Source organism: Augochlora pura, chromosome 10, assembly GCF_028453695.1.
Source record: "Augochlora pura isolate Apur16 chromosome 10, APUR_v2.2.1, whole genome shotgun sequence".
In the NCBI taxonomy this organism is placed as follows: Eukaryota; Metazoa; Arthropoda; class Insecta; order Hymenoptera; family Halictidae; genus Augochlora; species Augochlora pura.
The window spans coordinates 19,421,544-19,449,308 of NC_135781.1; the positions used below are offsets into that span (position 1 = coordinate 19,421,544).

The 27,765-nt window shown below is 35.9% G+C and overlaps 3 protein-coding genes across 5 annotated transcripts; 1 reads left to right on the forward strand and 2 right to left on the reverse strand.

The window, feature by feature from the left end:
* Window positions 1-6,531: 6,531 nt before the first annotated feature.
* Window positions 6,532-8,397, reverse strand: LOC144475855 (uncharacterized). Of its 2 annotated transcripts, none has more exons than XM_078192182.1 (2): window positions 8,028-8,397; window positions 6,532-7,190 (listed from the first exon to the last, which is right to left on the reverse strand). In XM_078192182.1, exons 1-2 carry the CDS (start codon window positions 8,146-8,148, stop codon window positions 6,685-6,687), a joined length of 627 nt encoding a protein of 208 aa, XP_078048308.1. In that variant the 5' UTR covers window positions 8,149-8,397; the 3' UTR covers window positions 6,532-6,684. The 2 variants fall into 2 exon arrangements, with proteins under 2 accessions (XP_078048308.1, XP_078048306.1); XM_078192180.1 differs by having other exon boundaries at window positions 8,032-8,390.
* Window positions 8,398-8,404: 7 nt separating this feature from the next.
* On the forward strand, window positions 8,405-12,210 carry Taf1c-like (TATA box-binding protein-associated factor RNA polymerase I subunit C-like). Of its 2 annotated transcripts, none has more exons than XM_078192177.1 (12): window positions 8,405-8,621; window positions 9,134-9,515; window positions 9,581-9,682; window positions 9,756-9,886; window positions 9,966-10,056; window positions 10,129-10,248; window positions 10,317-10,515; window positions 10,618-10,753; window positions 10,831-11,051; window positions 11,153-11,418; window positions 11,491-11,664; window positions 11,730-12,210. In XM_078192177.1, exons 2-12 carry the CDS (start codon window positions 9,272-9,274, stop codon window positions 12,137-12,139), a joined length of 2,094 nt encoding a protein of 697 aa, XP_078048303.1. In that variant the 5' UTR covers window positions 8,405-8,621; window positions 9,134-9,271; the 3' UTR covers window positions 12,140-12,210. The 2 variants fall into 2 exon arrangements, with proteins under 2 accessions (XP_078048303.1, XP_078048304.1); XM_078192178.1 differs by lacking the exon at window positions 8,405-8,621 and having other exon boundaries at window positions 9,134-9,192; window positions 9,256-9,515.
* LOC144475854 (mitochondrial import inner membrane translocase subunit TIM50-C) lies at window positions 12,203-14,523 on the reverse strand. Its single transcript, XM_078192179.1, has 8 exons — window positions 14,332-14,523; window positions 13,647-13,987; window positions 13,456-13,575; window positions 13,189-13,296; window positions 12,997-13,128; window positions 12,687-12,810; window positions 12,504-12,607; window positions 12,203-12,433 (listed from the first exon to the last, which is right to left on the reverse strand). The coding sequence occupies exons 1-8, from the start codon at window positions 14,471-14,473 to the stop codon at window positions 12,341-12,343; spliced, it is 1,164 nt and encodes a 387-aa protein (XP_078048305.1). The 5' UTR covers window positions 14,474-14,523; the 3' UTR covers window positions 12,203-12,340.
* Window positions 14,524-27,765: the final 13,242 nt, after the last annotated feature.

Genomic DNA, 27,765 nt, shown 5'->3' on the forward strand with positions numbered 1-27,765 from the left:
GGTGCGATATTGGAAAGTGCCGCGGCGACCGACAAAGAAATCGATAACCTGTATTCTCACAAAGTACAGAACCCATTAGGCCGGCTACAAGCGCGGCAGGATGCAACGGCATGCGAAGAAGATTATTAATAAGGAACACCTTGTTGTCTCCGGCGAACGATCGTCGTGTCGCTGGAAGCGAATTTTAGTCGAAAACCGACCAATTAAGAATGACGAAGAGTACCATGGAGAAGGTCTAAAAATGAATCACCATGATTCGAAATACTGTTTTACGTACACAAAATATGCTTGGATTATTCTCGGAAATATAGAGGGACGATCTCTTTCGAACCCGTTCCTTTCATCGTTGTTTTGGATGTGTTAAGTTTTCGCATCGAACCAAAAGATGTATCAAAGCGCTCAAAAGACAGTATGAAATACATGAAATAATAATCAACTGATAAGGGCTTCATGGCATTGTTGTGGAGGAAGAATGGAGCATGGAATAGGAACGATGTTAAACAAGAGAGAAGCGACAGAAGTAATCTAAATGGAAGAATATGGCGGTAAAGAAGAAGGTCGGTTACATACAGCGGAGCAGAAAAGAAAGAGGTAAAGGAGAAATAGTTATATAAACAAAGCAGAACAATATATTAAAGATACAAATAGTTCTGCGTGCAGAATAACTGTTGCATCTTTCAAGTAAACAATCATGTTTAGAGTGTCTATCGAAGAGATGGGAATGATGGAAAATAAAAAGTAGAAGAAGAAAAATGGAGGAAGTGAGGAGATAGCTTAAGTTTAGAAATAAGTAGGCTAACATGAAGTAAAGAACAATTGTATATACTATACCATTCGGTGCTGTAAATAGAAATGTATGCGAGCGGTATGCAAGAAATGAGTGAAGTGCAATATAGTTAAAAAGAATTATTGTAACCCAGTAAAAAATAATAAAGTGTCGTTGCTTTCGTTTTATTATTGCTATTATTAAGAAATATTGTCGTGTGGATTTCGGCAAGTGAATAATGTCGCGAACTTGCGAGCGAATTCTTTGATTATCAATCATTTCCTCAGTGAATTTCTCTTTTGGTTGCACTGTAACAATTCAGAGTAAGGTTTTGTGAAGAAAACTGTCAGATTTTGTCGAAATATTATTTTTGCGAGATCTCCGAGTACCAAGTGATAAACGCATCGCGTTCGCAGGGATCATTAAGCGATATACTTTTCGATCGACATTTGTATAGTGTATAATCAAAATGATGTTAGGAATGCACGTCGTCTTTGACCGTCAGGAGATGATAATATAGATTTTTACTCGTAACTAAGAAAGAAAATATGCGATCGTTAGGGTGTATCCCCTTGCGCAATGTCAATTTCCTAGGCGGTTCTTACAATGTAGAACCCCTTTGTTTCTGTATCTTCCTCGACGTATGTATCTACCTTCGTTTCTCCCTGAGGTAATCTTAATTAGTTCGCTCGTCGACGAGGATATCGAATCGCTGTCGTACGAAGACGAAAACTGCAAGCGCCGCCTGCAAACGATCACAATGGACTTGTTAGGATCACGTGTTCACCCCTGCAAAATGCAAATTGAACAACTGTCCTTACGTATCATTTCGTACGCGTTACTGCAGATTACAACGGACGTACGTTACAATACTGTTTCTTAAACTATTGTTTGAAGTGTCTCTAATTGATGTAAATCGAAAACTTTCATCTTCTTACACGAAACGGAAGATAGATGAAAATTTATTTTTTCCTTGGATAATTTCAGTAAGCTGGAAATGACAAATTCTTGTAATATCTTTATAATCATCTATTTCAATTGCTTATTTTTTCTCATAAACGCATAAAATTCACAGTCTAATTATAACTATTCGAAATTCGAACGCATTGCGTTCATTTTCTTTATTAACACGAGTGTTTCGTAATTTTTATCTAGTTTCCAGGACTGACATTTGTTACTCAGAAAGAAGTTAGAATACCATCGACTGCGATACCTATTAACTTCCTAGTTTCAGTGGCGTTAGTTAAATTATTGTGTTGTATTATGCTTGATTTTCGGCGCTTGACGTATTAATCAAAACATATAGGTTCGTTACAAATATTGAGACATCTTCATTATACTATACTAGCAATAGTACCAATGAATCAGACAGGCCTACTTTTCCGATTAAAAGTGTAAGGACGCTACAATAACGCATAACAAGGTTCGCTGTGAGACGAAAGCTGTTCATCCTCGATCAGCGAGCAGATAACGTCAAGAACATTTACCTCAGAGGGAAAGTACGTGTTCAATGATAAGAGGGAAAATGAATATGTATCTGTCGCATTATACACGATCGTCACACCGCAAACTTGTAGACCATTTATAGTTAGCGTAGTAATTGGCAAATGGGAAAATGGTCGACGAAGCATCTAGAGGAAATCTCTCATATTTTTAATATGATCGCGTTTGTATGAAGCTCGCCAAAGCTCCTAGACATCAAAGATCGACTGTAGACGATTAACGACGAATTTAGAATCGTGTAAAATGTGAACAGACTCTTCTTTACCAGAAGTAAGAAACGATCGACGAGTTAGATAAAAAATACAGCGCCTTCGCAGTTCGGTTGAATTGAGAAATATTTCAGTAATTGGATGTTATATGTACCCATTAAGATGCGAATACAGTAGATAGAAACACAAAAGACACCGATGTAAAGTAATTGAAGCTTCATTTGATTCGATTTTACCTGAAAGAAAAACGAAACGATATTTAAAAAGAAAGATATGCCCAAACATCAGTACAACAGAAGACATACGTGACGAATTTAAAACCTCCTCCTCTTTTGATTAAAAAGCAAATATGTTTTGTATGTTCCTGTAAAATATAATTAAAATAACAATACTTTGGAGCGTTATAGAAATATTGACGTAATTTGTACCTATTAAGATAACATTAGACATTGAGTTAGCCAATAAATAATGCCGGATTTTTCGTTAAGAGATCGTTCTTGCCGTTGTCCAAACAAAGGACTATTCTTATAAGAATACTCTAAGAAATGAGAATTTCATGTGTAATTTAATAAAAGTCGATTGTATTTGCTGAAATTTTTTAAATACTTATATTAATTTGAAGATCGTGTATTTCAGGCTCTTTGATATTTGCAAAGATACAAATAACAAGAAAAGTTATTAATGTGCACAGCAGTAAATTTTAGTGTTAACGATGATAAACATTTTGGTAAATCTATCGAGAACGATAACGATCATCTTCAGACATTCATTTATTGTCGGAAATTCGAATATTACTTCTTGGCCTACTCAATAAAGCTGTGAAAGACAAGAAAGCAAAGAGATTGAAGCTTTGTACAATTTGATTTTAATCTAACAGAGAAGAAACGGTGGAATTGTTTGCAAAGGAAATATGTTTTGTATGAATTGTTTTTGGTAATGTTCCTTTCAGATGCAATTGAGGGCGCAACACTGTATTATCGGAATTTCGATTGAATAACGAATCACGATGGCGCTGCGATAAATGTTGCATGAACTGAGTATTAACAAAACTTGTATGAAAATCGTTGTTATACAGAACGATCGCGGATTTTTACAAGATTTCGAAAGAAAGTCCGCGAGAATCGCGAAACCGTGCACACGGCACATTGGATGTGTATGGTAAGGAACCATTTTGCTCGACACACAGTAGTTGAAAAAACCTCCTCGGAAACGTTTTTCTTCCGAACTAAACACTTCCCTCCTAAATCACTATGAAATTTTTATACATTAATACACCACCATGGCGTCGCGAAGTTGAAATTACGTGCGAAGGATGATCGAGTGCCTACATCATTTTCAATTCACGTTTGATTTTAGAAGACTCTTGTTGAACTCCTTCATAGATCGTTTACTTCGTGCACGAATTTACAGAGTAAAAGAATTCTTACCGTAACCGTCTCGTGTGAGACAGACCTTTAGTCACAATGGAGAAGAACAAGAAAACAAAACGATGAAGAAGAAGACGAAGAAAAAGAAAAAAAAGAGTTTCGTATAAGAGAAAACAAAATGCACAAAAAACGTGTCGTACCTTCCTTTTCGCGCAAAAAATGATACCTATTTAATCGAAAGTTTTCACCAGAGAACACAAAAAAGCACACGAGAAATCTATGTATATTGTATACATTAATTTATAGTATACTTTACAATTATGCGAACGTTGCATTATCTGTCTGTTTGTTCTACACAGGCCAAATGTATTATTATATCCGATGGAATATTACATTCGAAAATATGTATGCATATGTATATGTATATATTAAGAAGAGAAATATATATGTATACATATAGAATGATTACACGAGCGTTTTTATTTCCCTGTCATATTTGCTCGATATTTTCTGGCGAATGAAATAAATCGTAAGTATACACACTTTTACACGATCAGGTGTTGCCACAGACACGTGAGCTACTAATCAATCTAAAAATTATAGACTAACACGTCTATCTTGTTCTGATCTTAGACAATTTTTTAGAGAAAGCTATATTTTGAGGGTAAAACAATACATATACAGATTGGTCCATGCAACTTGTGCTCTTCTTGCAACATCCTTATGTATGTTATACAAAAGTTGCGAGGTTTAAAGGGGCATAGTACGTAATGCATTAATTTTTATTACAGTAGAGCCGATCCAGATATTTGAAAGTCAACTTTTCTTCTTAAATAAGATACCATATTTTCTCTATAAAAATATATAAAAATATGAAAGATATTGGCCTTTATTATCTATAAAACTAATAGCTAACGAGTAATTTCGCTTTACTTTTTGAACATATTCTTTACGCAATATCAAGTTGGAGAATAAACACTATCATGGATTTCTGCAGGCCAGTGGAAAGTGAAGAGAATTTTTCAAAATATAAAACGAAATTACTCGTTAGCTGTTAGGTTTTGGGCTCACAAACGTCAATATCTTTTTACTCAGAGTTAGAAATTTTTCCATATTTTGATATATAAAATATAGTATTCCATTTAAGAAAAAAAAGTGACTTCCAGATCTCCGAAACAGTTTCATCTATAAAATAAATAAATGTACTAGATACTATGCCAATTTAAATTGAAAAATTTGTTGTTCTACGCTCATTTCAAAAGTTACAGGAGGTGTACAAGTTGCGTGTGTAAACTAACTTTTGCGCATATTTTATCGTGCCCTTATGTTAATCTAACAGAAACGTGTTTCGGACAATTTTACCAAATTGTTACTTTTTTAATAGAAAAAATCGGGGTGATGATGACCTTCGATTCACCTTGAGCTAAGAAGTTTAATAAACAGAAATCATACACGTAATCAAATGTTGCATGACACCGAATTTATCATACGTAACTTATTTTATTATTTGCACAAGATAGGATGACGTTTAGGGGAATAAAATTCAGGGGAATAAAAAAAGAATATTTTTATTCTGTACTCAGCTCGAAGCCAGAATTCCTTCTGGTTTCTTTTGTTACTACAACGCTTTACAATCTTTGCAACAACAATCAGGGTTGTGTCAAGAAATTATTGCAGAGAAAATTGCGAAATAGAAAAAGAGTCTTTGTTTCGACAAAAGAGATGACGCGACAAGTACTATGTCTGTAAGTCTTTGGAGCTAACGAACTCCTGTACCCCTTACTTCACCGCGAAAGAAAGTGGCTAGAGACAACGACTCTATGCATAATCCTAATACTTCAGGAGAAAATTCTCCCTGCACTCTCCCCCGAGAGAGAGTAGACCGAGTACCTAGGGAGAGGTGCCAGAATGAAGACGCTATGAATCGTCACCCCCTTCATAAATCTCCACCCTATTTATGAATATCGAAGCTACTAGCCTGAAACATACTCGCAGGGCAGGTTGTTCTGCAAAATCAGCTAGTCAAAAGTAAGGCAATTATTGAGAATGTTACACCATAATGATTTACAATACTTAATAACTTAAAACTAGTTTATGATAATACTTTGTCATTGACTGATTCTTCCTGGAGGGATCGATATTATTCGATAATAATTTGATGCTAAAGTCGAGAGGAAAGTTACTAATTAGGACTAGACACAATACAAGTAATATTAAAATAAAAGAAAATGACTATGATCAGAATATGAGTGAAATTTTTGGTAAATTAACAGGACGACGTAAAATATGAGAGAACAAAGACAACAAATTTTCCATTTATATTCTAAACCAGAAATAGAAAAGTTAAACAGAATATGTTAAAGGAACACATGAGAAAAGGACGTTTTTTAAAATACATAATGAAATTTTAATTCGGAATGGATAATTAAAAATGGACGATATTCATTAATTGCGTAAATATGTATACTGAAACGAAAACTTTGTATTGTTTGAATACTTGACAAAAATCTATTTAGTTGTAGACAGATATGTTATCAATAAATAAACTCAAATAATAAATGAAGAATTAAGAAAGGCAGATATAGTCTTTTGGAAAATTTTGGATTTTCATGGATTATTTGATTAAAATTGGAATTTAAATCATATTGAAATAATGTTCTGCTGGTCAAGACTTCTTTCCAGACGTTTTTATTCCAAAAATACATTAGCTAACTCTACGTAATTAGAAAATTAATTATTTATAACAATTAAAATATTTACAGAAATAGAGGAACAGTTTTAATTCTTCTTAACAACTATTCGAAACACAATGTGGTAACGAAGTTACAGGCGTAAATCGCTACGTATATCCATTTCTTTTTCTATATGGACTTGTATTACTTGATGCACTATTCTGTTGTCTCATCCTTTTGATAATATTTAAAATTTCAATACGAAACTCCAATTTTTGATCTTCGCTAAATCCACTCAATGACGGAATAAGACTATCGAAAAATGATTTGTCTGCGTTATATTCTAGTTGATCGGATTCAGATTGAGATGGTATTGTAGTTTTCGTAAGTTCAGTTATTGTCGATTCGGTATCATGCTTCCGTTTTCGGGTATTATGTTTGTATGGTAGATCTGGTCTTGCTTTAATCTCGGTTTCATCTTGAAACTGCTGTTCGTCCGGATCTTCTAAACTACATTGTTTTATAGCGATACCAGCTTGTTGAAGAAACGTCAATTGACGAGCGTAAATGTACCGTCTGCCTCGCTCAGCCGTATGTCCCGATCTAGTCCTCTTTTTAACGCTTTTAAGGAAATTGTCCTTGACGTTCCTCCATTTCTTAATTAATTTATTACCTGAAGCCAAATATATTTATGTAAATTTATATCGAAGATACTTGGATAGTGTGAGCGATCAAATTGGTCGTTTAACGTTAACGTAAAGAATTGGTCATTTAGAAGTCGAACATATTTGATACAGGTTTATCAATTTCTGCAAAGGATTTTGGCAGTACAATATTTCAAAAATTGTTGGGAAACATTACACTCAATATTCCAAAAACGAGCAAATGTCAGAAACTGACAGTCCCAATGTAGTTTGACGCTTGTTGCCAATAAAGTGTTACCGCTTCCGCAAAACGTTAATATAAAGGAAAAGTTCCGTCGAATGACAAAGAATTTTTTAATTATATTATAGATTGGTCCGAATTCAAGAAAACTTAAACCTGACAATGAAATTAATAAGAATATGTTCTCAACCATTACAATAGATCCTGAAATGGAATCACTAACTCCACGTTTTGAATTTGTTTAAATTTAAATATCGAATCGTACTTCTTTATATTTAAAACATAACATTTTTAATGTTTAGCTTAACACTATGAAATAACAAGAATTTTGTGAATTTAGAGTAGTAGATAAGTTTATTATTTTACATGTATTTCACGCATGTAATGTTATAATACATATCGTTAGAATAGTTAAATATTATGTCATAATACCATATTCTATAATGTTTATTTTCCCATTGTAGTTTAAAAAGTTTTTTAAAAAGAGATCTACACTATGCTATAATTTTCTTATATTTTTAATATTAGCATTATAGCATGGGAAAGAAATTATCTCTAAGTTTAAGCTCGAAATAATTACTGTTAATAAATACGTTATTAATGAAAAGTAAACTAATATACCTACTTACATATTTCATTTTTATCCCGCTCATGTCTTTCGTCAAACTTATCGTAAAAAATGCGACAGATTTCAAGCCAGGCGCTTCTTTTCTTTGTTCTATCGTGATATTCTTCCGCTGCCACATTCCATATTTCAGGAAATTTTTTCACTTCTTCAATGAAGAGTTCTATATCTAATGCAGAATCTTCAATGCTTGACTCAGTCATGTCGCAGCAAACTAACGTACATGTGCACCGACCGATATATGAATGCGTACTGCGCGACCGTATATGCGTTTGCGTCGACCGTACGTTCACCTAGGAAACTGCGGTAAACAGTGCACGTAACATGGACGCTCGGTACTGCAATCATCTTTTGAAACAAATCTATGTAGTTAGATTTTTCAATTTAATCTATAGTATTTAGGACTACAAAATTGCGTTACCGCACCGTCGCCGCACGGTAGAAAACCGGATGTGTGGTCGAACACAAGTAGGTGATGCACATTTGTTGAGTGACGTATGACATCGTAATTGCGGTATCGGACGTCCATGTTGCGTGCATTTTTACTATAGTTCCCTAGGAGAACGTACGAACGACGCAATCGCATATACGGTTGTTAGTACCGAATTATACAGGATCCTCAAAATGTCCAGGGCCGATCAATTATCTAAGAAAGAACACATTTTTAAGAAAAAATAGTTTTATTTAATCTTCAGGGAACAGATCAAAATCACGTCAAAGCTAATATAGTTTTTATTAAACAGAACACATCCCATTTTGTATTATGGAGTCTTAGTGCTGATAATAAAATAAAAGTCTGCGGCGTACCTTGTTTTATATTTTACGACTACGAATATTTGGAAATTATTAAATGAAAGGGAATTGTTAATTAATTTTCCGTGGATTAGATTGATAACTGTAGATCCAAATAAAAATTAATTAGCAACAGTTTGAAATATTTATTAATTAGCAACAATGAAATATTTATTTCTTCAATCTAACGATTTTTCACGATAAAAATAAAGTAAAAATATTTCTTATTGCTGTTCGTTAATTTGAATTTCAATTCAAATACACCGCCACACCACTATCTGTGGCGCCGTCTCTGAAAGTTCCCTTTAATTTAGAAGGACGCCAGAACAGCATGTGGAAGATCGTGTTGAGAAGTTTGACAGCAGCATGTGTTGTAAATATCTTGATACCAATGCAGCAAAAATCTAAACAATATTGTAACGATTAGTATTAATAGCTCGTAAACAATCACAATGGAAGACCAAAGCGTTTTAACGTCGGCAGCATATAAACGTGCTGAAACGAACTTAAGGAGTAGATTGAAACCATCCTTTTTGAAAAATTATCCACATTACCTGGTACCAGGATATAATTTACATAGCAATTTCTCTGTGGATGATGTTGATTTAGAGGACACTGTTGAAAAATACCAAGATTATCCTTACCACTGTGATTTACCACGACCTTTATTACCACCTGCTAAAATACCAAGAACTGGTAAGCAATTCGTTTAAACAAGACCAGGTAATGTTAATATTTTTAATATCTAATTGTTTATATAGTAATCAATAAAGAGGACCCTGTGTTAGAATTACTTACACTTAAGAATTATATCACTGACGATATACAGAGGCTGCAGCATTACTATCTTAAACACGAGAAGGGTATGTATGTAACAGTTAATATATATATTTGATATTATCGATTCTATGGATTTATAATTACACCTTTCTATAGAATTAGGACAAACAAATAAAAAAGATATAAAATGGAAACACACAGACAAAGTTCTTACTGCTAAAATACCTAGATATGTGGCCGATTTAGCAGAAATTATGGCTCTCGATCCAGATCCACATTTTGAAGGTGTATGTTGAATTAAAGATATAGGAATAATTTTAAGGCAATGAATTTAACTGAATTGATGGCTTATAATTTTATTTTTAGTCTTACAATTGGTATTTCACTGGAGGAACTATCAATCAATTGATGATACATAACAAAAATATATTACTGTTTCCTTTTAAAGATGAATTAGGTATTATCATTATGATAGAATTTGTTTTCTCCTACTTAATTAATTTATAAACCTATTTTAATACATTTATAGTTGCCACACCTATTGTTAATGTTGATCAATTCTTTTGGAAACCATTCTTTCCAAAAGCAGCTAAATGTGAATTAGATGGTTCACTATTTGAATTGAAATACAATATTAATCCTGATTCATGTAAGTTTGTATAACATTAAGGGTAACTGGGTAATTGAAACAATTTTCAAACTTTATCAATATTTTAGGTACAATTTTGGGTAGATACAAGGATCACTGTAATTTTTATATACTATCTGAATATAACGAGAAATGGAATATCACTGAAATTCATAAACAATCATCAAGTATCCCATTAGTTAGTGCAGATTTAAGTTTATACAATACTAATCAGTATTGCACAGTAAATTCAGAGAGAACTGTTACTCTTTGGGACTTAACAAAAATGTAAATATTAATTATGATCGTAAATATTGAATAAGGGTGTGTCACTTCTCCAAATTACAGCCAAGCCAATACTTAACCATCCCAATATTTTTATACTTTTAGGAAACATATATGTAGCAACACTGTAATGCAAACCACTGTGGCAAGTGATTTATGGGGAAGAGTAAATTTTGAAACAATGGACCCAAATATTATTTTATTTGTAGACAGATGTTGCCTTCATTATCTCGACGTTAGAGTAAGTCTAAAATTGCTTTAATTATATATTTATTTCATAGGAATCAATATAAGGATTATCCATTTCAATATTTATAGATTCCTTTTGATCGTCCAACGTTATCATTGTGTCCAAAGTCATTCCTAGAAAAATGCGAAAGTATTACATTAGATATCGAAAGTAGACATAGTTCTTGTAGATACATAGCAACTAATCACAGTGTCTTAATGTGCGATAAACGTTCACCTAAACAATGTGTGCAACAAAAATGGACTCATCAGTTTAAGAATCCACCAGTAATTGGCCAAGTTGCAAACAGGTATTAAACATTAAATTTAAATTATGGGCAACTTCAAAATTAGTTTATATTAAAATATAAACAAATATATAAGAACTAAAATTATATGTGTCTGCTTCCAGAGAAGATAAAGAATTCGTTGTTCTATCTAGTCAAGTGCCTAGTGAAAGCATAGTAGTTTTAAACACTTGGACAGGCGATGAAATTTCGCATTCTTTTAATTTTCCATTTATGCCTCCCCATATTAAGGAGACTCTAGATGAATCTCAATTGCAAGGAATGTGTCTGAATCCATATTTAAGAAACAGGTTCGAATTGTGCAATGTTGGTTCTGCACTTATACAAAACGAAGCTAACGATATATTCTTATTTCTTCAAAATTCGATCGGTATGTTTACCATTAATTCTCTTGAAATACACGTCTTTTTAATTTTTAACTTCACAGAAATTTATTATTTAGGTGACATATATTATCAGTGCATAACACATGACACTCCGATAGACAAATATTCAGCTACTAACTGTAGGTCATATTGCATATTGGATGCCTGGGAAAAGGCAGCATCTTCTCAAGGAGACACAATTGTACCTTTAACTATTTCTGAAAAATCGGATATGCAGTACATTTACGATTGTAGGTATATGAAATGACCTTAAATAACGAATTGTTTCGAGGATACTAATGTTTGACGTTTATAGGTTTTACAAATAAAAAATTGCGATTAAAATACAGCGACTGCGAGTCGAATGATTACTTCAGTTCGAGCTGGAAACAGCCGCTTGAGAAATTAAATAGTTATATGGACATATTGGCACCGGAACTACTGGCTGTATGGGAAATATGTGAAGATGTTCGATTGCCGTTAACAACAGCACCTCATCAAAAGGTCTTAAGCTGGTTAGAATCTGCAGACACTAAACCTCCAGTATTCTCTCAAGAAGAATTAGAAAATGTCGCTACACCAATTAATTCACAAGAATTAATAAGCGTTTCACAAGAAGTAGATATAACGGCATTAGAAGATAGTAATGTGTTGCAAGAGTTGCTTCTACCGAAAGTGAAATCGCGTCCTAAGAAGGGGCATACTCGTAAGAAGCCGAAGTTGTGATTCGTACTTTACTTGGAATAATTATTTTTCTATGAAAGTGTGCAATAAAACCAACTATTTGGGCATATGAATTACTTGTTTATTTATTTATAACAAAAATTGTACAATAATTACATGCAATGTGCATTAGCAGGATGAAAAGACATGTTAATGATGGTTTACAAATTTTTCATATTTTACACAATTTTTTTCTATCGCGACTTAACGATTTCGGAGGAAAGACGGTTTCCACTTTGAAGTAAGTACTCTACTGTTTTCTTGCTGCGCTTTGCTTTCTTCTTCTTCCATTTGCATCTGCAATCATTTCGATTAGTTGATACGTGTTAAAACGCATTCAATGCGAAAATGAATACGAGTTGCTTACAAGTAATTTTCTCTGGTTTTCCCTGAAAACTTCTAATGGATTATCAAACTGACTGTAATAATTGAGGACTTCTCGTACATCTTGCACATTTGTCGCTAATATAGCTGAAAAAGATTCATCGAATGAGATTGAAGTAACACAAACAATTGTAAGTTGGTATATATATATCGTAGCCAAACCCACTTTTCAGGAATGCAGCTAGATCATACAGTGTTGTATCATTATCGTTACCCGTCCATTGTGGTAGCCTTAAAGTATTTTCAGGATGGAATTTTGTACTTTTTGGATTCCAATCAACAACTATAACCTGTTGAAGCATCCAGCAAACCATGTTTTACAAAACGGTTATTTGCATATGCAAATATATTCGAGATTTCAAAGTCATCAATGTTTTTTTTTTAAACGAAACTATTAGTATCACGTAATAACCAAATTGAAGAAAAATCCAACAATCTATAATATTGACTTCCATATGATATTACTAGACACTTACCTTACTGAGATCACGGTTAAGAGCATCCAAATCTTTAACATGATGCCCATCTACAAAACGGGTAGTATCTCTTACCAATCTGTACATGATATATCCATTAGGATCCAAGACATCCAATATAGGAAAAACAGTCTAAAATAATATTTAGAAAATGAGATGAAATTCAAATTTTAACAGAAAATCTATACCTACCAGACCTTGTTCTGCTGTGTATACTACAATTTCAAACTGTGGCGGAGCAACAGCTTCTAAAAATTGATCCACGCCAGGTCTCTTTTTAAACCTCCAGCCAGTTTCATACTTGTAACCAATTAAATAATATAAATAACTGATTTAACTATAGCTGAAGAAGACTATTGAAATAACTACTTTGTTTTTAATAACAAAACCAAAGGAGATATCTAGTCTGAAGGCTACCTTCAGCCAAGACAACCTGTTGTTCATGAATATTTAACATACCGTCCAATCAGGGTGTACAAGCACATCTGTTAACTCCAGGATCAAAGTGTAAGGGGGTTGAATGTAGGGATATTTGAGTGGATCTGGAAGAAGCTTGTCCCTGCTGGGTTCTTGGATCATCTAAAAATCAAGGATATACGTACTTATGATCAGATCTAGAAAACTACTCTTATCCTGAAGAATTCACACACCTTAGTGTAGTAAGTATATTCCCTTCTAAACCTTCTGTATACCCTTTGGTACACTGGTAAATTGGAGTATTCATCATCTAAGGCATTACCCTGCTCATCATACTTTGTTCTTGCCAATTCATAAATCATATATGACAACCCAAGGGTAAAGACAACACCAAAAAATCTGAAACTATGTTTAATCCATCTGTCGGACCGTTCACGTATTTCCTTTCGCTCCGCTTCTTCTCTTGCTTCTTCTTCTGTCTTTTTGATGTCTAAGACATCTGGTGCTAGTGACTGAACAGTGCCAACGCTTGATTGTATATTTGTTAAACTACCTGTTATTTTTGGTCGATCAGCTGCAGAAAGAAAATATAGTTAGTATACAAGTATAATAGCTTTATAGTTTATTGAAGGTACATTCCATTAGTCTCAACATTAAGTTAAATAAAGCGGTAAATATTCATTATAACTGTGAAGGACTCAAAATATTTCCTTTACAAAATTTGATCATAATAGTACAAGAAAGTTGAATGATTGAGACACTATTAATTAGAAAAATAAGGAAGTACGTTATCGTAGGTTTTTAAGGCTAAGGATAATCTATGGTAATGTGTTGTAATCATGGTAGTTTCTAGTAAATATCAAGCATGTGGGTACACGCTTTGGGTGTTCGAGGTTATGTTCGTAAGGTTATACTTACATGTTGTGCTGTAATTATACAATTGCACTGTCTGACAAATTGATACCCGAGAAATCGGTTGACGTAGCGAACAATATATCGCTCCCGAATTTCCATTGTATACTTTATAGAAATGCCGCAGACTCCTTGTCACGAATGCCATTACTTCTAGCAGGTCATGGGCTTTCTGGCAAACGTACACGAAAAACTTGTGCTCCGGTTTCCCGGTGTATTTATGTTCAGTCGGTGTTTCAGAGAATTAACTTGCCAGCGTTCCTTAAGGTAGTTTCTAACGTTCCTTACCACATAAAAATATAAATTATAATTTATATAAATATCCATTACTGTTAAAAACTTCTAAAGTAGCAAGGTTCATAGTGATTTAAACGGTGGGAAGAGAAATGGATGAACAGCAAAAAGCTCTATACAGACTGATCTTCTGCAGGTAACTACAATCACATTTTATGCAAATTAACTTTTGGCTTATCTAGTAATTTTAAATTATATTATAGCATATCGATGTTCTTAAATACTATCAATTTTTATATTTCTTAGCATGTGTTAATACATTAAAATATTATGCCAAGGATTTAAGTAATTAATAACCTGGACCTATATTTTAGATCCGAAACTGGAAAATATTTTTAAAAACATGTTCATGTTCTTTAAGTCGTATTTAAAAAGTTAATTCAGTTACCATATACTTAAGCTCTTTGACACGGTTTCTATTTCTCCTTCTTTAAAGTAACGGAAATTTAAGGATATTTATTGCAAGTTCTCTGACGATCAATAATTCATTTTACTAGGGCATTTGAATATTTCAATTGTATTAATAATAATGTAATAATTAACGAAGTTGTATTATTAAACGGCTGTAATTGATTAACAAATTGGAATATGTTTATTGAAGTTGCTGATACAATTGAATCAACAATGTGTAAGCATGTGAAGCTCGAGGATTAATAAAGGATGACCAGTTGAGTCTGTTCGCCATTCGAACGCAGATATACCTGTACATCGTACAGCCAATTAATGAGTATGTATTAAGCTGTTGATTAATTCTATTTATTCTTCGTAATGTTTTGTATTCGAAAAAGAAGCTGAAAGTCACTGAAAACGTAAAAATACAAAAAAGATTTCACGCGGAAATTTTGCAAGTAAACTTGGCTTTCTCGTTGCAAAACTACGGATTACATCGCATTGTTTTCTCTCAAGTTCGTAAAATTTGTTTCAATGCATTTTTGTGCCTGTTTTCTGCGTTGTTGTATAAATTGTCTCAATTTCGGGCTCAAGTATTTCTAATTTCTTTATTTATAATTTAACTTTTCAATATCCATTAAGCACACAATTACATTTACCCTCAATAATCGAAAGTAAATTTGAAGAAATTGCTGCGATTCGAGAAAGATTATTCCATCTTGTTTACTTTGAATTCACCGTTGGAAATTTTTGGAACAGAAGCATTGCCTTAAAATATGAATTCGAAGGAAACTCTAGGTGCTTTATTCTCTGTACGTTAACTCTGGCTTTCTAAAATTGAAAAGCTATGTACACAATTGCAGTTGAAAATTTTTGGAATAGAAATAATTTCTTCTAATGGGGGTGTTCAGCAAAAAGAAATTCGAAGGAGACTTTAGTTGCTTTTACATTCATACAGGTATTCCAAAATTTAGAAGTTATACACACAATTACCATTGGAAATGTTGCAAATGTAATTTACCTGTAGGATATTAAGGAAAATGATTTTGTAAAGGGAAAAGTGTGTTACAAGAAGATCATGAAACCATAATTCCAACTGGAGACGTCCATCTAGATCCTTGTTAAGTAATAATCGTTGAATCGAGGGAAACGTGGGCGCGACTGCGAGCCGTCGAAGCTCTTTCCGGTTTAATCAACTTCAGGAAGTTTGCTAGTAGCGGCAGTTGTCGGGGTCAGTATATGCATTCTATACTAGCCAGGGGAATTTTGTGGACGTCGCGCGGTCAGCCGCTATAATATTAATAGCTTGGGTATGAAATTTGCTTAATCATGACTAACGGGATGACCCAATGGAATGACAATAATTTGCCGGTGTTCACTGGCCGCGTCAATCTCGAGTAACGATCGCAACGAAATTGGGACCACTGTGGCGAAATGACGTTGAACCGTCACGGCTCCGCGTTATCAGCCGAAATATTAACCGTCGAAACAATTTCTCTCCTTGATTCTTCGTAAATTTCGTTCCCCGTACTTCCGTCCTCCATATTTCCTCCGAACGCGTTGCAGTTAAAGTTTCAAGTTTTAATAGCACCCACCCGGTCGACAGAGATATACCATTATGCGCGCGCGTCCATAAAAATTGCAATTCCAAAGCAAATGAAACCAAACCTGGTCAAACAGTTTCCAGCATACGGCGACTGATAAAGTTATTTTGATAAGTGTAAAAATATTTCTAGAATATTGGTCCGGGTTACGGTGGAGTGACCAATTATTATATAATACCGGTAATTTTAGACTGATAATTTTGTATTTATCGAATAAAACATATTAAATTTTTTATTACGAAATGAAGGAAATAAAAGAATAAAAAGATTCAATTCATTCTAAGAATAACAAATCAAATGTTTGTATTGAAAAATAAACAACAGAGAAAAATACAAAAATTTAATATGGTTTCTTCGATAAATATAGATTTCATGCTGCTTGAAAACGAATCAAAAGCACAGCAATTGATCACGCCACAGTAGCCGAAACCATCGCCTTATGCAATTTCCGCGTCCTGAATTAAAGCGGAAATATTGCTTGTCGGCATGAAGCGTTTAAGAAGAGAAACAACCCCTTAAAAGTGACATCCCCTACAGCAACCCCTTTTTATTTCACCTTGTACCATTCTTTCTCGCGAGACACGCGAGTTTTCGAGGAGAGAAGGTCCGCCGCGAAGGGAGGCTGTTTCGCCGTTGAATTTTTCTGGAATCCGCCAAGGGAACGCTTAAATTTTTGCGTCGACGATCCGTAAACCGTGCACGAGGGATGAACCTGTCCGTCGCTTGTGTCAGCTGCTGTTAGGGCCGTAATGAGAGGTGCCATAACGTTAACGGGCGAACGCATACGTTCGAGCAATTACGTCGCTCCGACTAATTTCTGTCCCTGGGCAAACTTGAGGAATTCCGGGCTGCGAGTACACGCGCGGCGGGGGTTGCGAGGGATGGTCGCGAGGCTGGGTTGGGGGTTGACCATTTCGCCGACCACCCCCGCAGACATCCCTACGGCACGGTGTGTACGCGCGCGCGAAAAACCTACAAACACGACGGCCACGCGCCCTTTACTGCGCCCGGGGTGCGAACGCGGCCGAGAGGGTTGTTTGTCAAGAGAATTTTCACCGGTGAACACGCTCGGCAACGAGTATTACGGGCTGGATTAATTCCTAACAAAAATATGTGAAATATTTTCGCGGACCGGATGGCCCGGCACACGCACACCAGCAAAAAGCCCGCAACACGTCGTTTGTCCGACGGCCGGACGGTATGTTTTGCTTTCGGATTGCGCGCCAAGGTTTTCGCGACAAATTGCCTTCGGGGAAAGACCTGCCCACCCTACTGCTGCTCCACCCGCGGACGTTCTTTCGAAAGAATTTTTATCGCTGACCCTCTAAACGAGACCAGCCCTACGCTGTTAGGGAAAGGTGCAGCGAGATGGGAACACTAAGGAAAAATTGCTCTAGAATACTACAGCTCTGAATAATTGAACACGTTCTTGCTGTCTTCGTAATGTCCATGTTCTCATTTAAAACGTGTTTCGCATTCATTCATTTATGTCCTGAAGGGGAAAGTTTATTAACTGGAAAAAAAACACAAAAACTGAGGAAATTATAAGGAAATCGTCTGCTACGATCCTCGATTGTGAAGAAGCGTGAAGTTGTGATTAGGCTGCGAATTTTATGTATGCAAAGGGATTGGAGGAATTTCTATTAAAAGTATTAATACATTCGTTGCCGCGTCACCCATATTGTACAGGTGATAGGTATCTGTGGGGGCTCCGTCACTCAAATATGGGTGATGCTCCTCTTGTTCAAATTAAGTAGGATTTTATTTATTTAATTTATGAAAATCGCATTTGTGGCACAGAAATTGAATGGAATAAGCAGCAGTAAATATAGAATATAAAAAATAATAATATTAAAAATTCACATACTATTATATTTATTATACATTTATTTATATTTAATATATAATATATCGTTACGATTCGGACACTGTAAGAAACTCGATCATTTCACGCTGGGCGACTAACGTGTTAAAGGAGAACATAAATTTTTATCTGACTTAAGTTTCCTACAGTTAACTTAGATAGTTTTTATGTTGTATAAAAATTCGCTGTCAGGTTATGACTCTTTTATTTTATTTTTATTTGTTCAATAATTAGTACTTCATCCTCCGATCTGTGTTATATCTAATGTTGAATTAGTAACACGATTGAGAGAGTTAATGTTTGGTTGCGAAGTTCTGTGAAGTCTCCAAAAATATGGATATGTAACAAAGTTATTTAATTCTTGACACACGCAGTAGGATCATCAAAAGATCTCAATACATTCATTCTTTCCTGATCTAGTTATCCATCAATATAAAATGATTTTCTCAAGAAGATGCATAAAGGATACATGGTTCTATTGTAAACACTGTTTAAGTGTAAATCATTGAATGAAAAAGAATGTATAGAAAAGATATGATCTGAGATACGATAGTTGTTGTTGCATTGTTGATTGAAATGTCATGTGGCATTTCAAATTTATATATAATTTACTAAATATTTGTTTCAAGAGGAGATCTGATCAGTTTCCTCTGCCCAAAGTTCAACAATCTTAAATATTGATTGCATTAGAAGTGTCAATAAAGAAGTGACAGTAAACGCATGGAAAACTGTATCGCCATGCCTGCAAGTACATAAAATACAGTTTACTTTCACGTGGTATGGAATGTGATGTTCAAATGGTCTTCTTCATTTGCGAGACGCGTTGGCAGTCGATTTTTGAAGCTTTGTGTCGGCCGTCGTGTTGTCTCTCGCTGTTAGCGACCGCGTCTATAAATGTCCCGTAGCTAGTAAATGGAAAAACCGTGATTCCAGACGATACTTGTGTCTCGGGGCCGGCTGCGCTATTTGCACGGGTTTGTACACACCCGTCGCGTTGAAAGATTTCAGAGCGGAATTCCTTCTCGAGCCCGGAATAGTCGAGTCATTCAAGTTCCTGGCGACGTTCTATTCATGGGACAGCCGGGTTCCTCTTCCCGATTCATTTCTCGAGAAGTGAATCGACGACGATTTACATTTCGAAGCGGTCGATCGCCCGTTTAAGACCGGGCTTTTAACCGACGCATTTACATTGTACATTCGCATGCTGCGCGTTTCCTTTCGCCGATTTCTTTCTACGTCTTTAATCCTCCTCGAGCGATCTTCATACTTACTTAACCCATTTGCGCCTTGATACAGAATATTCACCCGCGACGAGTTCCATCCCCTTTATATTAATTCTATTAACTGGTTGTAGTGCGGGGAACCTGTTTCACTATTTTCGAGTTTCTTCGCTTTGCCATTTCTATGATACTTATTGTTAAACTATGTAACTCGGTGCATTTATGCCATCTAATAGAAAATGATTTTTAGTTAATTTTTATAATTTTTATTGTAAAGAATATTTTAGTTATTGACTAAATTTCATAAAAAATCACAATCTACTGCTAATTTCCTCCGCTAATCTTCGTTAATCGCTATTCAAGTCTCAGAATTTGAATCAACTATTCTGCTTCACCCAATTTTTAACCTCCAAGGACTGCCCAAATATTTATCTAAGATCTACTCACACAATAAAAATTGTACTTATATAACTAGCCTGAATTTCAAGTTAATCACTTTTCAATGAATGTAGCATATTTCTTAACTTCTTACTCTTAAACATAATCTTTTATACTTCCGTAACAATTTCTTAATATTAAAATGATTCTAAAATGTACGATATTTATAAACGCGTAAAATATTAATTGGTATATTGAGATGAACATATTTGTCGTAAGAGAAAAGTCGAGTATGCTCGTCATTCACAGCTAAGAGGTTCGACGTTTCTGTTCACTTCGATTTGCTCATTGCTAGTCAAATTGGCTCAGAGCACAATAAAAATTCGATCAGGGTGCGCCGGGGTCGAGGATCGGCGACGATCTAGCCCGAGAGTTTCTGGGTAGAACTTCGGATTACAGGCGTCGAAAATAAACGACTTCGGTCAGGGGGTGGAGCAAGAAAACGTCGACGGGGGTGGAAGTCCGGGCAGCCGCGAAACGGAGCATTTGGCGTAATCGAAGTATCGCGTGCGCCGGTTCCCGCGAAACGATAATTCCATTACGCGAGAGAACAAACGTAGCAACATACGTACCGCGAAGGCAGGACATTTTTATCGGGAACGATCTGATATTTTCGTCGATCACCGGCCGGCCGCGCCGCTGTGAAAGCGTGTGCGTGAGATACGCGAGTAAATTCAGCTCGCGTGGGAAAGCAACGTTCCGAGCCGCATAAATATAAAGCCGGAGTCTTGCGACGAGGCTCCGTGTAATGGAAGCTACGCGATCGTCGCCGTTTGTAAACTATTAATTCGGCCTGTCGCTGCCGAAACTTTCCGCCGCGACGCGCCGGGGTAATTCGACGCGCGAGAACCCTCTCGAGCGCGGCCACGCCGAATCCTCGGCTCGTTATTATGATTCCCGGCTTTTTGACACAAAATCCCACCCCACGGGTGAACTTTCTTAATCTGAAGTAAACCAAAGCGCGGATAATACGCCTCCTCCGGCCATTCGGCGAGTTTAATAATCTAACTTTTCACGCCCCAATTTTTCAACCTAAAAATTGCTTTTCGCCCCCGCCGACGCCGGTATATTTACACGTCCTCGCGTGTGTCTCCCGTACCGTCCTGCTTTTCATTATAATTTGCCCGGGTGCTCATCAATTGTCTCGCGAAGACAACGCAAAGTAGATTTCGACCCCCGTCTGGAGAGCTGAGGCCTCTGAAAAACTTCCGAGAATGATAGTCTGGTGAGGGTAAGTTGAGCAACGATAACCAACTTTTACTTAAATCATCCGCACTTGTGGGAATGGTTATCTGGAATGGAAAAATTTATTTGCAAAAGTAAATCCATGCGACGTTATAATTCTTATTAAAGTAATTGTAGATATTCGTAAAGAAAGGAAATTGTCATAGGCTGAATTACGTTTGTCTACACTCTTCGTTGCTTTTGTTACGATCGATGTATTTTTCTTTAATTTTTTGTCCAACGAAACTATACGGTAGATCTTCTAAATAATAATTAAAAAAAAATTCTAATGTTTGTAATGCTTATGGTTCGGTAACTATCGATTAATTCTTAAGATAATTAATGCTGTTAACACGTTGAGTGCCACGCGGTTTTATGATTTCTCTGCCAGGCCGCGCGTGCTGGTATCGTGGTACAGCAATGCGAAGCGCAATACTAACATACTAGAATTTACTCGATGCAAATGTTTAAACATATTAGATCCATTAAAGTTTTCTGAAAGAATGTTCAAGTACATTAATAATAAAATCCCCCATTAAATAAAAATTAAGTGGACTTTATATAAATTTTAGATAACAACTATGTCAATTTTTAAGTTTATTATCATATTTTATACTGTCAGTCACCGATGACTGACGTGGCACTCAACGTGTTAAGGGATATACAAATTATAGTAATTTATTTCTTCATAGTATATATTGTCATTCAAATAATATACAGGGAATTAAATTGATCGTACTTAAGAAAGATTACTCAGTGCCTCAATTGAAGTTGAACAATTAATAAATCTTCTAACCTACGCTTAGTGTGTTTCACGTGCGATTTAGAGCTACATCATTAGTAGAGTTACGTTACTTAGGATTAGAGCAGTGATACTGAATGAATAAATTTGTTTTGTTATATATTATGTATATCTAATCCATGTAATTTGAAGCTAATTAAACTAATACCACTAACAGTTAATACGTAATTATAGCAGTAATATATTTCCCTTTTTCTCGTGACGTATGAAGTACTGTTACTATTGTCTGGGTTTTTGTTCATTGCATTTGGTTCGATATTTCTTCAAGAATCATAGTAGTTAAACATGTTAAAGGTTCAACGTTGTTACTAAATTTAATAAAGAAAATTTCAAACAAATTAGACATGTTTTTGAAGATAATCTTTAGTTAAGAAGCAGGAAAATAAAAAACAAACTTCGTTAAAGAATGCACAGGAAAAAAGAATAGTAGTACAGATTTAATAAATATTACAGAATCTGGATCAGATAGAACAACTATTATTAAATGTAAAGTTAATGCGAGAAGAGGAGCAAGATGATGACGAATGATAAAATAAGAAAGAAGTTTATAAAGTAATGTAGATCGGTATCACAAAACATGCGACAGGAGAAGGTATTCCAAACTCTCTGTTTATTATATTATTAATTTTTAGCATATCTGTTAAGATAATTTTTAAAATATCTTTATCCAAAAAATGGTGTTGATTTTGTTCAGTTTCTTTTCATTGGGAGGATTATTTCTTGTCATAAACTACTAAAATATGATATTAACAAAAGATGTAAAGATTTATATAATTAAGGGTTATGTAATACTATATATACTTAGAATTAATAAGAAAACAGTAATTGTAAGATTAATGCCAAGATTATTTTGTTATACCGTCCCATTTAATTCTTTTTATTATTTTATCTTAAACGAGTATCTCATTTATCTTATCTATTGTAGTTTTCCCCTACAATATACGCGCATACTTGTTTCGTCCTCTTGGAAGTGTCGCCTGCTTCCTATTTAAGAGAAAAAATTAGGGTTGGACACTGCTCATAGTGAAGAGTTATATGTTTTCTTACAGTACGCTAGCCCTGTTGCCGCAGGAACGTTTAGATTGTCCTGTCTAGTGTGTCGCGTCGATATTGTGGAGGCTGTAACGGCGCACACCCTGTAGAACAGTCCCTTTGCAAGAATTTGCGGTAAGCTTTATGATTCGTAAAATAGCGGCCACCTAATTTACCCTTACGACCGTGTGGTTGCCTTTTGCGTCGACGGTCTAATGATTTCGCGCGAAGAGAGGCCGCGTTGCATTGTGCAACCGAAACCGCAGCCACACAATGTATGACGATGACCGTCAAACTGGGAATAAAGGTGCAGAGAGGCCGAGGCGCAAAGAGGGCTGAAAGAGGTTGCGTAACATTGATTTCGAGATTTCTCCGGAGCTAGTCTGGCGTGACCGTTTAAAAATGTCAAAAATCCTCTATTCTAGCACCTTTTCATTCGAGATACAGTTTCAAGCAAGTTTACGACGCTTGGAACTCGTAATTATTATCGACGACCAGATAAACCTCGGTTAGCATTGTAATCGACCCAGAGATTGCAGGACGGATAAAAAAATAACCGATATTTCGTTACCATTCGAGAAACATTCTGAAGCAAGTTTACTATGTGGGAACACGTAGTGCTTATCGAAAAGTAGGCTCACGAAGTTTCACTTCCAGGAGGGGATTGCACAACGATTTAATGTTGAACGTACAGATTTTTTGTTCTGATACGAATCTTCTGCAAGTTCTATTAACTTGTAGAAAAATTATAAATAGAAGGTTATTAGGATAGTTCTCTATTTAATTTGTATTTTCGGCAATTGATACACAAATTTTTATTTTGTATGAACAGTCGCAGTATAGCAATAGATTGGCAAAATTGGTTCACATGAATTCTGTTTGATTTGAAAGAAGATCAGAGCTTTAGAGTTACATTTACTAGAATGATTTACAGTACGGAAATTTTAATGCTTAGTGGCGGTACGTTTTCTATTAAATGCACAATGAAATTATGATAAAACATCGTATATCGACTACTCAGAGGTTATTGTAAAGAAGAAATGATTCATGTATCCATTTTAGTATGAGCCAAGACTAACAAAATTAATTTTCGTTGAATAAACTGTAATACATACTATGTAAGATTTAACGAGGAAAAACAAAATGTATTAATTCTTTTTTAAAGATTAAATATATGTAAAACAACAATATTTTTTAATTTTATGTAAATATAAAAAAATAGATACATAAACCTTAAATTTTATCGAAATCATTTAACGCAGAGCTACAGACGTTGAAAGACGAAAGAACCCTAGATTTAACACAGTTTTTCGTCGAAAATCGTGGGAATTGGAATTTTCGCAATTTGTAATCGTTTGCAGTTCATTAACAACGTCAATCGATTTCGACGAAATTGTCAGCAATCGTTATAGAGACCTACAAAACGCATCGTTTCAATTTTTGTTACAAACTCCGATAAAAAAATTAAAAGACGTAAGTTTCTTGTCTCTTCTCATTCCAATTGAAATTTAAAAATTTCTTAGACATTGCCCAGTACCTAAATATTTTCCCTAATATCTCAGAAAAGTGCTAGTCATTTCGACCATTCTCGAAAAAGTAATACTGCGTTAAATAGTGTCCGAATATTAATGGGTGGAAGAAATCGCGGTGCAAGTGTTTCAGGTAAATCGAAGCGCCGCAGTGCGCCGGCGGGAAAGCGAAAACGAACAATTGATATTAGCCGGGCGCGGATTAAGTAATTTCACCGGCCCGGCTGTTGTTGCGGAGCGAGAATATACGGTCCACAATTCATCCGTTTGAAAGGATAACATTTTACTAAAACCGATCCGTTAACAAGGCCGCGGCTCGCGCGCGGGCGCGCGCAGCCGATAAATTACAGCGTAATATTGGAATGCACGGCCGGGGAACAATGAGAAAGGATCACATTGCAATAACGCCCGGTTTGAATAAGTTCCCCGAGATACGTGAGCGCGCGGCAACGTTCGCAACGCGAATTCACGCAAGACTTACGCGCCAAGAGAGAGAAATATGAAAGCATCGCGAGCATGAGCGCGATCGCGAGCGTGCACCGCGAGCGCAGCTTTTGTCGGCGCTCGGAGCGAGAGCGGCTACGAAACGAAAGAATGAAATTCGCACTGGCCTGAATGGCATTGTCCGCAAGAGCACTGTAATCGATCGTTGCTCGATGAATGCCATTCGAGGAGGCTAGGCGGCGAGAGGAGGAATCGAACGGGCGGAGGAGATAGGGTGCGTGCACCGACAGATACGCGGTCCCGATTTTTATTACCAGCCCCGCGCGCTTCGACGAGCTTTGTAATTCAGACGATCTATATGAAATCTCTCGGCCACCTTTATCCGTCGCATAAAGCGCCAGACAATCGTTTAACGTCGCCGGCGAGAACTCCCCCATGATCATTTTGCACTTTCACGTTACACCGCTTATGCGGATGTTCTGATGCCACCAGCCAGGGAGATCGACGTTTTTTCAGTATTTTCTTAGATTAGGCACTTGGATTAATTTCTGCCGTTTATTAACACGTTTGTAGCCAACGTCCCATTGTATACAAGAATTGTAGAATGTCAAACTAAATATTTGGAGATGTAATTAATTAAAATTGTAAAACAACGTGATACTGGAGAATTTATAGCTTCTCTTTGATGACATTTTCATCATATTTTATAAGCTAATAGCAAACGTGTTAATGAGTCTATTATACTCTCAGTTACAATGATCCACTATTAGTTTCTTATAAGGAGCTTACTATTTCATGCCTATTTCAAAGAATTTTATTCCGAATAAAAGGAACGCAATAAAATCGATAGTTAACAAGATATTATCAGAAACCTGTCACGTAAAATAATTACATGCGTGAATACTAAACAGTTCTTTTCAACGCACTACTAACGTTAATTAAAATATTAATATCGCTCCACCACTTAAAGCATCTCGTCGTTCGATCGTTGTGAATCCATTACCTGGTCGACAATTAAAATTCAAACGGATTTAATAATTAATCGCCATTAACAACAGTAGAAATAGGAATTTAATCCTGAATCGCAATTCACGATTAAAAGATATTTAATTACAAACCGCAATTGATGATTAAAATCAAAATTCAGTAGTTATGTGCCGCTAATAATTAAAATGGGAATTTCATCGTCAATTGTTGATTAAATTGACCGACAGAATAACTACGTTACCAACAAAAAGTATCACTGTTCATCACGCTCGGTCAGTCATTATTCCCCAGTCTTCATTATAGATAAAATTATAACGCTGATATCTCGCTATAGATAAAATTACAACGCTAATCTCCCTCGAACGTCCTGTTTTTGACGTCGTTCGTTGGCTCGCCACGAGAATGAATCTGCAGTCGCCCGGGGCAGTAAAAAAGAATTTGATTACATTTTATGCTCAATAAAAGCTCGTGGAGCAGGACTGCGACACCGGTAACGAGCGTGATATAATTTCTTGCCTAAACGTGTCCCGGTGCCATAATAAATTTCGCGCGGCTCGAACAATGCCGCGCAGCCCGTTGTCAACGGGTGGGCATCTATTCTTCGATTGGGTGGCTCGCGAAACGTATCACGGTCTAACGTTTAAGTTATTGCCGCGCCGATGAGCAGAGGTATTGTTCGATCGGGATGCACAGACGTATGTCTGCCGTCCGCAAGAATAAAGTCGCATTGTCTAACCGAAACGGGAGTAAGACACCGCGTGGCCATTCGTCCTGCCACAGAACAGTGAACGATGATGGACCATTAGTCACCGTTCCTCCGCGGGAAAGCTCGGCTTAAAAATCCCGGCCGCGGTAAACCGGTAAAAACCACTCGAAAATCTGACGCCGCCCATCCCTCTTCCACCCGCGGGTTCAGTCTGTCGTCTTAGCGTCTTTTAATTAATAACAGAAGCGTTTGTTCGATCCGCTCCGCGGCGCAACAAAAGAGGACCTCCGGAAGAACCATTCGAAGAAACTATTGTAAAATCGATATCCGTGTGGCTTGGCGATTTTTTAAACGGCTTTAGGGCCAAGGGCAATAGCGATTTCGGTCACGTTCGAAACACGATCACGTACGGTGATCGGTCACACCCAATGTCATTATCCATGGAAACGTTTGAAATACATATGTGGTAATTAATTTTCGTCATGCGACGACGGAAGTGTGCTCTGAATTCCCGGTTTGATGGATAGACGAAACAGAATACACGTGGTAGAATGTTTCGACAATGGGACAATTACTTAGTTATAGTCGTAGATTCAATGTTTATTGGTTTATACCATAAATTGCTTTGTTTATACATCGCTTTAAATTAATACGTTCAAACGGTATGAATCGTATATCGAACGAAACAAATCAAATGAAAGTGAACATTACTAACTAGAACATGGTGTGGCATTTTCGAGATGTTGAATGAGTTATTAGTGAACTGTGGATTTTATGCATTTATGAGAAAAAATAGTAACGTGAGATGTAAGATAGAAAATACAACAGGAGAATGAATAAATATTTTAAATAATGAGAACTATTGAGAGAAAAGGTACGTTTTCAATCAACTCTTACTTCTTGAAG

Excerpts from the sequence above, each read along its gene's own strand:
- LOC144475855 (XM_078192180.1), bottom strand. The coding sequence starts at position 8,230 with ATGACTGAGTCAAGCATTGAAGATTCTGCATTAGATATAGAACTCTTC. Across the intron at positions 7,191-8,031 it reads GCGGGATAAAAATGAAATAT|GTAATAAATTAATTAAGAAA; the intron begins GTAAGTAGGTAT and ends ATTTGGCTTCAG.
- Taf1c-like (XM_078192177.1), top strand. The coding sequence starts at position 9,272 with ATGGAAGACCAAAGCGTTTTAACGTCGGCAGCATATAAACGTGCTGAA. Across the intron at positions 9,887-9,965 it reads CAGATCCACATTTTGAAGGT|TCTTACAATTGGTATTTCAC; the intron begins GTATGTTGAATT and ends TTTTATTTTTAG. Across the intron at positions 11,665-11,729 it reads TATGCAGTACATTTACGATT|GTTTTACAAATAAAAAATTG; the intron begins GTAGGTATATGA and ends TGACGTTTATAG.
- LOC144475854 (XM_078192179.1), bottom strand. The coding sequence starts at position 14,473 with ATGGCATTCGTGACAAGGAGTCTGCGGCATTTCTATAAAGTATACAAT. Across the intron at positions 13,988-14,331 it reads GTATAATTACAGCACAACAT|CTGATCGACCAAAAATAACA; the intron begins GTAAGTATAACC and ends TTCTTTCTGCAG. Across the intron at positions 12,608-12,686 it reads TCTAGCTGCATTCCTGAAAA|CTATATTAGCGACAAATGTG; the intron begins GTGGGTTTGGCT and ends AATCTTTTTCAG.